Source organism: Xenopus tropicalis, chromosome 5 (assembly GCF_000004195.4).
Source record: "Xenopus tropicalis strain Nigerian chromosome 5, UCB_Xtro_10.0, whole genome shotgun sequence".
Lineage (NCBI taxonomy): Eukaryota > Metazoa > Chordata > Amphibia > Anura > Pipidae > Xenopus > Xenopus tropicalis.
This window is the reverse complement of record NC_030681.2, coordinates 91,667,258-91,680,688: the sequence shown is the minus strand read 5'-3', so window position 1 is coordinate 91,680,688 and position 13,431 is coordinate 91,667,258. Positions and strand designations below refer to the sequence as shown.

At 38.6% G+C, this 13,431-nt stretch overlaps 1 protein-coding gene across 2 annotated transcripts in view; it reads left to right on the top strand.

The window, feature by feature from the left end:
- Nucleotides 1–13,431, top strand: part of LOC100487726 (CD109 antigen) — a 47,277-nt gene that overhangs the window by 28,504 nt on the left and 5,342 nt on the right. Inside the window, exons 20-30 of one of the 2 annotated variants that reach the window (XM_031902627.1) lie at nucleotides 1,611–1,724; nucleotides 3,335–3,553; nucleotides 4,332–4,470; nucleotides 4,807–4,983; nucleotides 6,433–6,514; nucleotides 8,723–8,954; nucleotides 11,235–11,406; nucleotides 11,834–12,021; nucleotides 12,587–12,745; nucleotides 12,905–12,970; nucleotides 13,104–13,240. In XM_031902627.1, coding sequence (XP_031758487.1) covers nucleotides 1,611–1,724; nucleotides 3,335–3,553; nucleotides 4,332–4,470; nucleotides 4,807–4,983; nucleotides 6,433–6,514; nucleotides 8,723–8,954; nucleotides 11,235–11,406; nucleotides 11,834–12,021; nucleotides 12,587–12,745; nucleotides 12,905–12,970; nucleotides 13,104–13,240 — 1,685 coding nt within the window. The remainder of the gene's footprint in view (nucleotides 1–1,610; nucleotides 1,725–3,334; nucleotides 3,554–4,331; nucleotides 4,471–4,806; nucleotides 4,984–6,432; nucleotides 6,515–8,722; nucleotides 8,955–11,234; nucleotides 11,407–11,833; nucleotides 12,022–12,586; nucleotides 12,746–12,904; nucleotides 12,971–13,103; nucleotides 13,241–13,431) is intronic. The other variant, XM_031902628.1, reaches the window with a different exon arrangement.

The window sequence follows — 13,431 nt, the reverse complement described above, 5'->3', positions numbered from 1 at the left end:
TACAGGTTCAGATCCCTTAGTTGCTGGGTGGAAGGGAAAGTAAGTTAATTTACATATGTGTGCTATTGGCTAGCAGGTATGGTGACCACTTCCTGCCTCACTTTGATATAGTTCTGGGAAAGGAGTGACACCTTCCTCTTTGCTTCCACCTGAGGAACAAGGCGGATGTTGCTGTGAGCCTGGGCACAGACCTAGTTAAAGTTGGGGAACAGGGCCCCATGAATGAGGCATTAGATAGTGACAGGTGTAGCTCCCATAATAGTACACTTTAGGAGTGTAAGGCACTTGGGGTTGAGCTAGAAAGAACAGTTCTGAAGGTATCTCTCCCAGGCCATACTGCCTGTAGTGTAGGGATCCAAGTGAATAGGGAATCGGGATAGAGAATTCCCTGAGGGGATCCACTACGGGGTGTGGCAGAGGTGAAGTGAGATTCCTGCCAAGTCTGCCGCAGGGGAGTGTCAGTCTGTATTACACTCTGCATGTGGTGTTGCCTGTACCACTGGCCTCTGAGAAGTGGTTTTGTGAGTAAACCCTGTGGATATTCAATAAACAATTGTTATTTCGTTGTTTGCAAGAACCTCTGATGCCCTCTGTCTTTAATTTTCTGTAATGCAGCAAGAGAGTTATAGTTGCACAACACCCTCACCTTCCTCATCCCTTAGCGAAGGCCCATTCTGGGTGGGTGAGTACAGTGTAACACAGTGTACAGTGTGCACCCGAATGAATGGAATACGCTTGGGTGCAGTCATATGTAGCCGAAATCCACATAAAACGTGAGAGAATGCAAAGTCTTGCGTTTTTATGCGGATTTTGGCTACAAGGGCCTGCATCCAAGCGTATTCTATTGATTTGGGTGCAGGCACAGGTAGGAGTGTATGGCATGAAATTTTGGCAAACGTTGCCGAAAATTTACGCCATACGCATGGTGTAGCAAAAGCCTTAACCTTTCCCCTGCCACTGATGTAAATACAGGGGACTCCCAAAAAATACAGTATATTTAAATAAATGCTGCAATCAGGTGCAAGCAATGTGCCCATCTGTGGAGTTTCAATACATTCAGTGGAAGCTGCGAACATTAAAGGAACAGTAACACCAAAAAAAGAAAGTGTATAAAAGTAATTAGAATATAATGTACTGCTGCCCTGCACCGGTACAACTGGTGTATTTGCCTCAGAAAGTTTATATAAACAAAGCTCTGTAGCCATGGGGGCAGCCATTCAAAGGAGAAAAGGCACAGGCACATAGCAGATAACAGATAAAACACTGTTGTATTCTACAGAGCTTATCTGTTATCTGCTATGTAACCTGTGCCTTTTCTCCTTTTCTCCATCTTGAATGGCTGCCCCCAGGGCTACACAGCAGATTATTTATATAACTATAGTAGTGTTACTGTAGCAAACACACAACTTTTACCAGTGCAGGGCAACAGAACATTATATTTTAATTACATTAACAAACTTTAATTTTTTGGTGTTACTGTTCCTTTAATAAGCTACAACTGGTAAAAAAACACATAAACAAGCACATTGACTTTTAATATCCTTATATTTAACAATATTATTATAATTGTTTTCTTATTTGTGTCTTAGTAAATCTTAATTTATTTACAGCTTCAAGCTTTTCAGCCATTCTTCATTACCTTGAATGCACCCTATGCTGTAACCAGAGGGGAACAGTTCATCCTGAGAGTTTTGCTCTACAACTGCCTAGAAGAAAATTTGCAGGTACATGCACTTCTGGTCATAAGTACAGTACATGACAGCAGACAGTCTAGGCTGAGGTAAAAGCTTCTGTTTCAGTACAGTAACTGTAGAAAATATTATATTTATCCCAAGGCAGGAGTGGGCAAGAGAACCTGAATAACTAATGTTTGCTCATCTTTTCAATTTTAATAGAAACCAGGGGAAGTTTAAAAAGCCACTTTTGCATAAAAAGCACATACATGCAAAACACGTGATTGCTGGTACAGAAGAGATATTTGGCATAATTATGAATATAGATATTTCATTAAATATATTTTAATTCTGATGTACTATTTCAAGAATACAAATCTGACTATAATATGTTGTGTTACAATACGTTGTGTTATAGTAGAGATGTTTACAGTCCTAGTTGTAATAAAACAAAACAAACCTTCACTATGAATGAATTTGGATGTCTGATGATACTACTGAGTTATGGCTATGTTCGAAAAGGTCAGATAGCCCCTTATGGGTAAATGTAACAGATCTGCTAGAGATTTCCAGCAATAACTGCCCTGCTTTAGGAAATTACACAGTTGTGTTCTTGTCTTGCAAGCCTGGCAATCTGAAAGATAAATAGGCAAACAATGTTGATGCCACACCCCTGTTACATTAATTGCTGTATGGCTATGTCTACTGAAATTATGTTCTGCCTACAATGGTTATTTTTTGGGTGGGGTGCAAGAAAGGGCAATATGGTTTATGAAGCATATAGAGTAAAAACTGTATGGAAAAAGAATATTTATTTTATTCCTCATAGAATGTCTTTATTCTTTTAAAACTTTCTGAAACTCCATTATAGAGTGTGTAATAATGCAGGATTGTGCCACAGATTTAAGGAGGCCTGATAAGGACCCATGACCTCCCAGGATCTCTGTTTAGAACCCACTCCTGTTTTAATATCGAGCACTAAGGGTAGGGTTATAGTGCAGCAGGTGGTGGTCTCAGAGGGTCTGAGGTACCATATTTACACCAGTGTTGGAAACTCTTATTTATATACTGAATTACTAGCAATACTGTTTTGCACTGGACCCTTCAACCACTAAGCACAGCTGAGTGCTCAAATGCAAATGTTATGACAGGCCTAACACCTACCATACATCACCATAGTACCCTCCTCCTGGGGAGCCTCAGCTACCACTACAACTCCAACTAGTTTGCTGACCTGGCAATGAATATCCTCTTGCCACCACCTTGAGAGGGAGGGAGATATTCACAAAATAGTGCCCTGTTCCGCCTTGCCAACCCTTTTCTCCTACTAGCTCCTCCCTTTCCCCCCATGATTACCCTTTTCTTACTAATCTTTGCCCTGTCATGGCCATATTGCGCCTCAGTCCTTGTCCATCCCTCCCAGAATTTCATTATGTGAGCAGAATTTTCCTTCCTCTTCCAGTTACAGACAAACTTAAAATGGTAGTAGAGAACTAGGGAGAAAAATAAAGATGTTTCACATGTTTAATTGGCTAATGGATTCCCCTTGAGTAAATGAGTAAATTCATTAATTAGTTTGCTTAGCCTGTCTGCTGGTCATCTGATTGTTTTCAGAAATATATATGTGTATCGATTTATTGATTTTTGTTACTTTCCGCTAGGTTAATGTAAGTCTGGAAACTAATAATGCTTTTGACATAATTATACCAGAAAATGACAATGGTGCAATACCCTGGCTACGCAATGTATCAATTCGAAGTAAGGAATCTGAAATAATTTTATTTCCTGTAAGCCCAAAGCAACTTGGTGTGAATTTCATCACAGTCCGAGCAATGTCTCGAACAGCATCTGATATTGCAACTCAGAAAATACTAGTAAAGGTAGGATACAGCCAAATGTAAAGGCATTGATGCATTTATTTTACACTGGTTCACTGTTCAGAAAGTAAAACATGGCTTCCTTTAGTACAATAAGTGAAAAATATTAACAGGGATAATGATAAATGCATGGTAAATGGAAGTAATTTTGGGTAAAAAAAAAAAGCATAAGCAAGTTTTATATGAGTTTGTAACTAAAGAAAAGTCATAAATGCTAATGTGCCAGTGGTTTAGGTATATTTCCTGTGCCACTGTTTATACGCTCCAGTATAATATCCTTAAAAAAATAAATGGTGCGAGCTAGAAGCAGAACTGTAATGTAAGAGATATGTATTCAGTTGACGCTAAACTTAGGGTGAGTGTGCCCAGATCATACTTGTATATGGGATTATGTAATAAAAGGCACTAAGGAACAGTAACCCAAAGAAACCAATCAGCAGGTAGCATTTACTGGTCACCTGTTTAAAACAAACATCTTATTGGCTGCTATGCGTTACTGCTCCTGGGCAAACGTAATGCGTTATATTACATATGAGTATAGCATTTTGCACATGAGTATTTTGAGAGCATAGTACTGCCTCCCAGCTTTCTGCATTTGTTGATTTAAAGGGTGGTGGCGATACTGTTTTACTTGCCTTGGCTATTGTTAAAGCAATATTTAAACATTATGTTAATACATACTGTTGCTGTTTTCCAGATCTGTTTATTAAGCAAATGCCAGTAACAGATAATGCACTCAAACAGTTGTTATATTAATAATTATGTATTTCATTTCTTTAAGGCTGAAGGGGTGCAGAATTTTTATACCCAGAATTTGATTTTGGAAGTAAATGGAACTGGATCTGTATCTCAACAGTTATCATTCACTTTCCCCACTAATGTGGTGGGAGGCAGCGAACAAGCCTCTGTTTCTGTGGTTGGTAAGTGCACCATCTGTTTCTTTTGCTTTGCTGGAGTGTAGTGCCATGACTTTTGTGGTTAATGATTACATTTTGGTGCAGCCATATCTTTTTATGGAGGTGAAACGGATTAATTTATACGTTTTAGTCCGTGGTTGGAATATAGGTGAATTCAAGAGGAAAGAAGATATCCAAGAGGAGAAACCAGGCCCATTTACCATTCATACCACCTAGTTGTGCCTTGGTTTGTGAGAAACATTAGAAAGTAAAAACTTTCATTTTCACATCACTGTATACTGTTTCTTTTTGCATATTTGCATAAAATGAGATATATTTCTGTTCTAAATATTTTAACAGGTGACTTTCTTGGACCTTCAATTAAAGGTCTTGAGTCTCTGATCAGGATGCCATACGGTTGTGGAGAACAAAACATGATTAACTTTGCTCCTATTATATATGTCTTACAATATTTAACATCAACTTCCCAGCAGACAGAAGACATTAGAAGAAGAGCTATTAGTTTTATGGAGCAAGGTCAGTGAAGTTTATATATATAAAAGCCCTTGACTATGTTAACAATGGGAAAATAGACTGAAACACCTCTTTCTTTATGCCACTTAATGGGGCCTTTGTTATAATTTCCATTAACCTTACATATAATATCCAGAGGACAGGGGCAATCCCATCACATGAGCAGCAGTCCCCCAGCTCTTACCTTTCCTGCGTCAGAGGGGGACAGAGAGGGGACTGCATTGCTAGTGTGCTTTAATAACCAGAAATTCAGCTATTAAAGTTACCAGGAGTGGCTTTTTATTGTCCCTGGTAATTGCTGGGGCGCTACCGCTTAAGGCAAGAGTCTAAACTTGCCTCATTGCAGCAGCAGCAGCACCCCTGCCAGGGGACTTCCATTTTAATCTATCACAACACTGCTATTTATATTTTGCTCTAAAAGTATTGTCCAATTCTTTTAAATTCCCTTTGTGATCCCCTATGTTCCTTTATGAGGGGGCTGCCATATTTGTGCAGCAGGAGGCCGTTAGCATTAGAAGCTATAACTGACAGACTGAGAAGGGACAGTCAGATTGGCAAAGCAGTCAGGTTTAGGAACTTTAAGTAACAATTACTTACAAAAGCAGCCCTATCAGTAAAATACAATCAACATGACCTATAGGAAACTTTCACTGTACATTCATATTTTAAAAAGCAGTTTTCTAGTGTCAGTATTAATTTAACAGGGGTTTTCCCCACCCCTAGAATAGTGAGGAATAAAAAGAACACATGCATTAAAAAGATCACTATACTTTAAAGGGGTTCACCTTCAGGTTAACTTTTAGTACATTATAGAATGGCCTATTCTTAGCAGCTTTTTAATTGGTCTTCATTTTTATTTTGTATAGTTTTTTTCATTATTTGTCTTCTTCTGACTCTCTACAGCATTCAAATAGGGGTCACTGACCCCAGAAGCAAAAAAAAACTATTTTCCTGTGAGGCTACAGTTTTATTGTTATTGTTACTTTTTATTATTTTTCTTTCTATGTAGGCCCTCCCCTATTCATACTTCTGTCTTTCTTTCAAATCACTGACTGGTTGCTAGGTTTAATTGGACCCTAGCAACCAAATAGCTGATGAAATTCCTAACTGCATAGCTGCTGAACCAAACACTAAATAATAAAATAAAAAAAACGCAAATAATACCAAATAAAGACCAACTGCAAATTGTCTTAGAATAGCATTCCCTATATCATACTAAGTTATTGTAAAGTTGAACAACCCTTTTAATATAAAACATGTTTTATACTATAATAGCAACAGCAGTATGGCATTTTTTTTCTTGGAAATCATGGTTTGCGCTAAATAAAAATATTTTATAGCTATTCCAGAAGGAAGGTATTTTGATATCAATTACACTGTGAAATTTTAAAAGTAGATCCTTAAAATGTTTAGTAAAATGTGTTATAGTAATTCACCTCTTTTTAAATGCAGGCTATCAAAGTGAATTGAATTATAGGAGGGGCGATGATTCCTTCAGTGCATTTGGTGACAGAGATTCTTCTGGAAGCAGTTGGTGAGCAAGTATATATAGTGGATAATGTACCCCCTATTGTCATTTATAAAGATATTATGTTAATAAGAGGCTGAGTGCAGTGAATACAAAAGAAGCCCCATAAGGGCTGTGTGGGTAATAGGCCGGATGAAATCAGTCTGGGGGGTTTATTAACTGATGCACAATGGGTGATGGGAAATAAGAGACTGTGTGCAGGTCTGCAAAAGAAGCCCCATAAGGGCTGTGTGGGTAAGCTATCAGAAGTGGGCTCTGTGGGGGCTTTTTGTTGATTAAAAAAGAATAGGTTGCTGGTAAGGCACTAAAATAGGGAAACTAGTCTGGGGGGTAATTTTGTTGATTAGAAAACAATAGGCCCCTGGGGGAGCACTGAAACAATCAGATTAGTCCGGGAGGTTAACTTTGTTGAGTAGAAACAATAGGCCTCTGGAAAGGCACTAAAGCAATCAGACTACTCTGGGAGGTTTTTTAACAATAGGCTGTTTAGGAGGAGGGGAAAAATCTGGGGGAGGGATTTGGTGTATCAAGGGTATGTAAAGTGATGGCACACAGAAAGGGTGCTTGTGTTTTTTCTCCCACCCTCCCTCCCTAAGTTTTTCTAGGTTGATATAAGCATGAAATACTGCTTAGCCGCAGGAGAGAGGCGGCAATGCGGGCCCCATATGGTGGTTGGCAGGCCCTGGAACTGTGTGGGGGCAACCGCTTGGAATCCACCTGGCACGGATTCTGCTTTCTGGCCTTGGGGATAAACCAAGCAAAGCCCATATTTAACTGAGGGGCAACCACTGAGGGGCTCACTGGCACTGGTTCTGCTTCCAGGCAGGAGCTATCCCTACAGGAGAAGCCCAAATGTGTTTTTGGAGGGGCAACCACTGAGGGGCTCACTGGCACTGGTTCTGCTTCCAGGCAGAAGCTATCCCTACAGGAGAAGCCCATATATGTCTACTATGACAACTGGTGGTGGGCCTGCCCATTTGCAATGGTGCAAATTGTGTTCTCCCTTAAATGGGAATGATTTGGGGCCCGCATTTTATTCGGTCAAAAGTTTTAATAAACATGACCTCCCCGTTTTTTCCAAAAACTAATTATGTTGTCCGAGTGATTATTATGATTATTGTCATATGATGGAAGTTGGTTGTTGGGGTTTCTGCTTTAGCGACAGGAGACCAAGTACACGCTACAGACCTTATCAAGGAATTATGTGATCATATAAAAGCACAAGGCCACAGGCGCAGGACCAGAGAGGAAGGGAGACCGGAGATGGAATGGCACAAGGAGCAGGACCAGATAGGTGGGGGAGGGAGACCGAAGAGGAAGCGGTACAAGGAGCAGCACAGGAGAGGGGGGTGGGGGCAGGTGAGGAGACTGGAGAGGAAAAGGACCGGAAAGGGGTGGGTGAGGAGGGAGCAGGGCATGAAACAGGACCGGAGAGCGAGGGGTGGGCGAGCGGGACCGGAGAGGGAGCGGCACAAGTGGAGTTAAACCCAAAAGAAGGAAAGACAGATGAATGCTTGAGAGGGAGTGAGACAGTAGATTGCAGTGACAGTGCCCTGTATAGTAAGGAAGTGCTGGAAGGCGGTAGGGGGACTGGAGGGTACATTGGCTGCTTGGAGAGAGCAGCAGCAGCCAGATGTGCTAGTTGTTATAAACAGTGCGTTCTGACATAGTAATGCGCCATTAATAAGGATATAATGTATCGTTTGGTCCCACAGGAAAATCACCAGACTGTGAAAAATAAATTTATTGATACGTTTTCCCAAAATGCCTGATGAAAATGTTTGGATTTTACCTTCTAGGAGAAGGGAGGCATAATAATCTGTCATCCTTACAGATAACATTACAGCAGATTTAGTTTGTTTCTATTGTTATTCCACCCTTTCTTTATGTGTGTGAGAGGGAGGAGGGACAAGTGACTATGACACTGCAGGCACATAACATGATACTCCAAACTGGCATGTTTATTTCACACAATTTTGGACCCAAGGCTCTATATAAAACCTGGATACTGTGATATCAACAAATAATCCCCAAGGGTTTATAAAAATTGCGTTACTTCCATTTTCTGAGTTATGATTTTCTTTAAAGAAAATGTGACTAACAACAAGAAACAAAAGATGACAGATAAAACCCATTATCGAAAATGAGATAACTGTGTTGATGAGTCCTTCAAGTCAAGACAAGTTCCTGAAAGTATTTGTTTCTGTCTTCTAGGTTGTCGGCCTTTGTAGTTAGGTGCTTTCTTCAAGCCAGAACATTTATTAACATAAGTCCAGAAATTTTGAACAGAACAGTGGAATGGCTGATTCAGCAGCAGGACCCAGTAAATGGTAAATTCCTGGAGCCAGGGCATGTCTTTAATTCTAGACTCCAGGGTGGATTAAACGGACCTATCACCCTTACAGCATACGTTCTAACATCTCTGCTGGAAAACAGTCAGTACAGTGTAAGTTAAGAATTCTAAAGGAATTTTACCAAACTCACCTGCAGATAATGTGGTATATACAGAATTACAGATAAAAAGGCATTAGTGGACCTTCTAATACCAGTAACCATGAGTATGATAAGTGACAGTTCCTTTATTTGTACAGATTTATTTGGAAAATATATCTATTTTTCTATAAATAGTTAAATGCTATTTTTACAGGGTACATTCCCCTTTAATAACGAAAACATCAATTATCATACTTGTGTTATTGGATTTAGAGTGTCAATTAATAATGCCTCCTTATCTATACGTTTTTGATTGAAGGTAAATATTTTAGGTTGTGGAGCACTTGCCATAGGGATAACCCATGTAAAAATATATTTTTCTATTTAGAATCAGTAACCTGATTAATTCTCCATGCATATTACACATTATTTAGTACAATTTATTATTATTTAACTAAAATAAAATAAACAGAGAACATTAAAGTCTCCTAAAATTGTTTCACAACTGTGGATGCATCAGAAGAGCTGTTTTATAGATAAACGTGCACTAAAAGCCTCTAGTAAATAACAAGGTTTATAATGCAATATCCCAACTATTTGAAGTTGATCATTTGACATATTTATGTAACAGGCATTAGGAAATTGGTGTGCTTGCCAGTATCTTCTACTGTCCTGTCTCACTTTAGGGCAGGAAGTACGAAGGGTAACCACACTGATTTCACACACAGAATTTCATCTCACAAATAACTTGGGCGTTGGTGGTTCTTTAAAAACAAATGAAACTCTTTAGTGATGAAATATCTTCACAGTTGTTGCTTCTGACATTGGTGGTACAATATCATAAATCAGTAAATGCTTTAATAACTTTCTCATAGAAGATGTTATTCATACATTCACAGCTATTGTGAACACCCCAGAGGTAATATTTACTACCTTGGCCAAATAATCCCCAGCGCTAGGCAAAGCTTACAGTAGTACCATGCTCCAAGGACCTTTCTATCCCTGAGCCTAACCCCTTGGGTCCCTATACTGGTGGCCTTTTCGCCACAGAATACTAACCCTTGCTGGTCTCCTTGTTGAAGCCTTTGGCTGCTCTACTAACTACCCTTATACTGCATCTCACTCATACTCATTCTCCATGCATATTACACATTATTTACTACCATTTATTATTATTTAACTGAAATAAAATAAACAGAGAACATTAAAGTCTCCTAAAATTGTTTCACAACTGTGGATGCAACAGAAGAGCTGTTTTATAGCTAAAAGTGCACCAAAAGCCTCTAGTAAATAACAAGGTTTATAATGAAATATCCCAACTATTTGAAGTTGATCATTCTACATTCTCCAACTATTACAAAACTATTCTTGCACTTACTTCACCCAAGTCTACCTCTGCCCAAGCCATCCAGCACCACTTTCTACAGCAAGTGGGAACCAAAAAAAAACAGAGAGCACATGGTGCCTTCCCTTTTTATAGACTAAGCAAATCTTGACATTCTCTCGCTAGTTACTAAACTGCAAGGAAAAAAATGAGAAACATTCTCCTTCCTAGAGAAATGATGGCTTTCATAACAAGGTACTGTAGGTAGGAGAAAGCCACTTCTTTAAAATAAGTAAACAAATAATACATTAAGGTACAGCAAGGGGATTGCATAGCTGTTTCTGAACAAATCACAAGGCAAAGCCTGTTGATCTTAACACACCATGTTTGGCAAAAATACATAATAATGTATGCCCACAAACCCTCATAATATCCATCAATCACAGTGCTGGAGGGGTTATAATTTATAAATACATAATTTAGATTGATTCAACCATTCATTGTACCATCCAGCACAGGTGACCAAGAAACACCCACAGCTCTAGCCAATTGTGCATCTAGAGCAGGGGAAATATAATTTACTCCTATTCCCCTGTTAAGCTGAAGAAATATCCTGGCTCAACACTGTATTTCTTAATATATATAGATATTTAAAAAGTCCACCAAATAACTGTTAAAATCACATAGAAAAACAAGCAGCAACATTTCAGAGCATCCCGCTCCTTTATTAAGCCATCTATCATCTATCTATAGATGGCTTGATAAAGGAGTGGGATGCTCTGAAACGTTGCTGCTTGTTTTTCTATGTAATTTTAACAATAAAGTGTTTGGAGTGCAGGACTTTTTTGGTGGACTATGTATGTGAGCCTGTGCCAACGGGCTAAGTCCTTTTGCACCTAGAGTTTGCAGCAGTGCCACTTTTCTTTGGTGAATATACATATATATATATAATTTTTTTTTTTTTTGTAGATTCATTATGCATCCAGAGTTGGCAAAGCAGTACAGTATCTTGAAAAAGAGTTTGAAGGGGGAATTTCAAGTAACTATACTTTGTCAGTTGTGGCTTATGCACTGTCAGTGGCCAATAGCACTAAAGCTTCGGCAGCCCTCACCCAGCTCAATTCAAGAACAAGCAACAATGGTAAGTATCAGAAAAATCAATTAAACCGATCACTGACTTCTTGTAAAACAACCAAAATGCCCATTAATAGTAGAATTTTGTAAAATATAAACCTTTGATGTAGACATGGTTGCTTGCTTCGGTGTTTAGTTAAAGGTACCCATTGCCCATCTATAATTAGCTAATAGGAATTTAGAGGGATGAATATTGATTTGTATTTTATTTAAGGTCTTCCCTTGCTTCTTATCTGTGCAGTCTGGCTTTTCATGTCTTCAGTGATTTTCCTGAAATGTACAATGCTATTGCGTGAAACAAGCACATCTCTGGGTCCTGCCTACCTGTATATGTACTGTGCTGTTGACACATACAATGCGATTTCAGGTGGATTACATTAACTGAGCATATGTAAATTGTTAAAATATATTCCTGTTCTGTGTTATTTATCAAGATGGGCAAATATACTGGTCTTCCCCAACTGGAGCATCAAACTACTGGCAGCCCCCATCTGCAGATATTGAGACAGCTGCTTATGCACTGCTCTCCCACTGCCAACAGAACAGGATTGCTGAAGGCGTTCCTATCATGAATTGGCTGGTTCAACAGAGGAACAATCTTGGCGGATATTCTTCTACTCAGGTAACCAATTTTACTAAACTTACTTTTTGGCTAAACTAATTTAAAAAGTATAATTTAGACTGCAATGTGCAAAGTGTAAAGAAAAGTCTATTTTGGGAGTGTAAGTGGAGGGCACCAAATAACTATTATATCTAGAAAAAGATGATTACAAGGTTTCCGAGTTGAGCATATTTTTGACCTTACATGAAGCATTACAGATGTTCAGTCAGCCTCCTGGATAAAATGTCCCAAACAAAGTCTGTAAAAAGGTTTCATTTAAACATAGAATGCAGGTTTGACTGGGGAGAATAAAGTAGAGATTCTAAATGACACACAAGATTGAGGCATGCCAGGGGTCATGGCCTGTTTCTATAGATAAGGTTCTAGGTGTGGAATTTAATGTGGCTTGAATTTTAGGCAGCAAGAACCCAAACTGCTCAGTTTAAGTAACAGATACTTTTTACTTATGAAACAGCAAGAAATTATAATTTTTCTTTTAAATATCAGATGAACTAAATATTTGATAGAAAACATTTCATGTGTGGAAGGCATCACTGTTTCGTTTTATGTGTGTGTTTATTTTTAGGATACCATTGTGGCTCTGTGGGCATTAGCCCAGTTTATGGCAGTTGCTCCTTCATTAAAAGAAACCTCTCTCACTGTATCAGTTACTGGTCCCGGTCCTTTTGCACCAAAATCTTTCCAGATAACCAATGACAATCTACTTGCTGTACAAATCCAGCAGGTAAATATTTATTTTTTTAGTAGAAGATGCCAGTTAAAAGTTGGAGAAAATATTCCCACAATGGCTATATGACATTTCCTATTTTTTACATTACTCTTACTATACTGTTTTGAATTTTTGTGCATTATTTAGACTAAATACACTTTCTTTCAATCATAGATTGATATATCATATCCCATTGTATTGAATGTTTCTGCAGTTGGAAGAGGAATAGCTATTTTTCAGGTGTGTTTCTCTATATAATTTGTTTGTGTCTATAAGCTTGTTTAAATGGAATCTTATATAAGCTAAAATAAATATGCATGTTTGTGTATCTAAATTATGGAACTTACTGAAATAAACCCACCTTGCTTTACAGCTTAATGGGATTTATAATAAGAGGGTTTTACCCAGGCGTAAGCAAAACACACCCAACAAAGAAGCTTTTGCGTTAAGCGTTACAACTACAGATGTGGGAAATAACACTGAGCTGCTTTATGTAGATATATGTTCAAGGTATGTGCAATTCTGTTTCTCAAGTAAATATGAATTAAATGTATCATATGGAAAACAGGTAAGGTGGCTCACCTTTGGCAGAACCTGTGCACATGATGTTCTGGGTGCCTGCCAGTTGTTTTTGTCATCTTTGAGGAGTGACACCCTGTTGGCCATATATCTAGTCATAAGACTAGACTTTACTTAAAGGA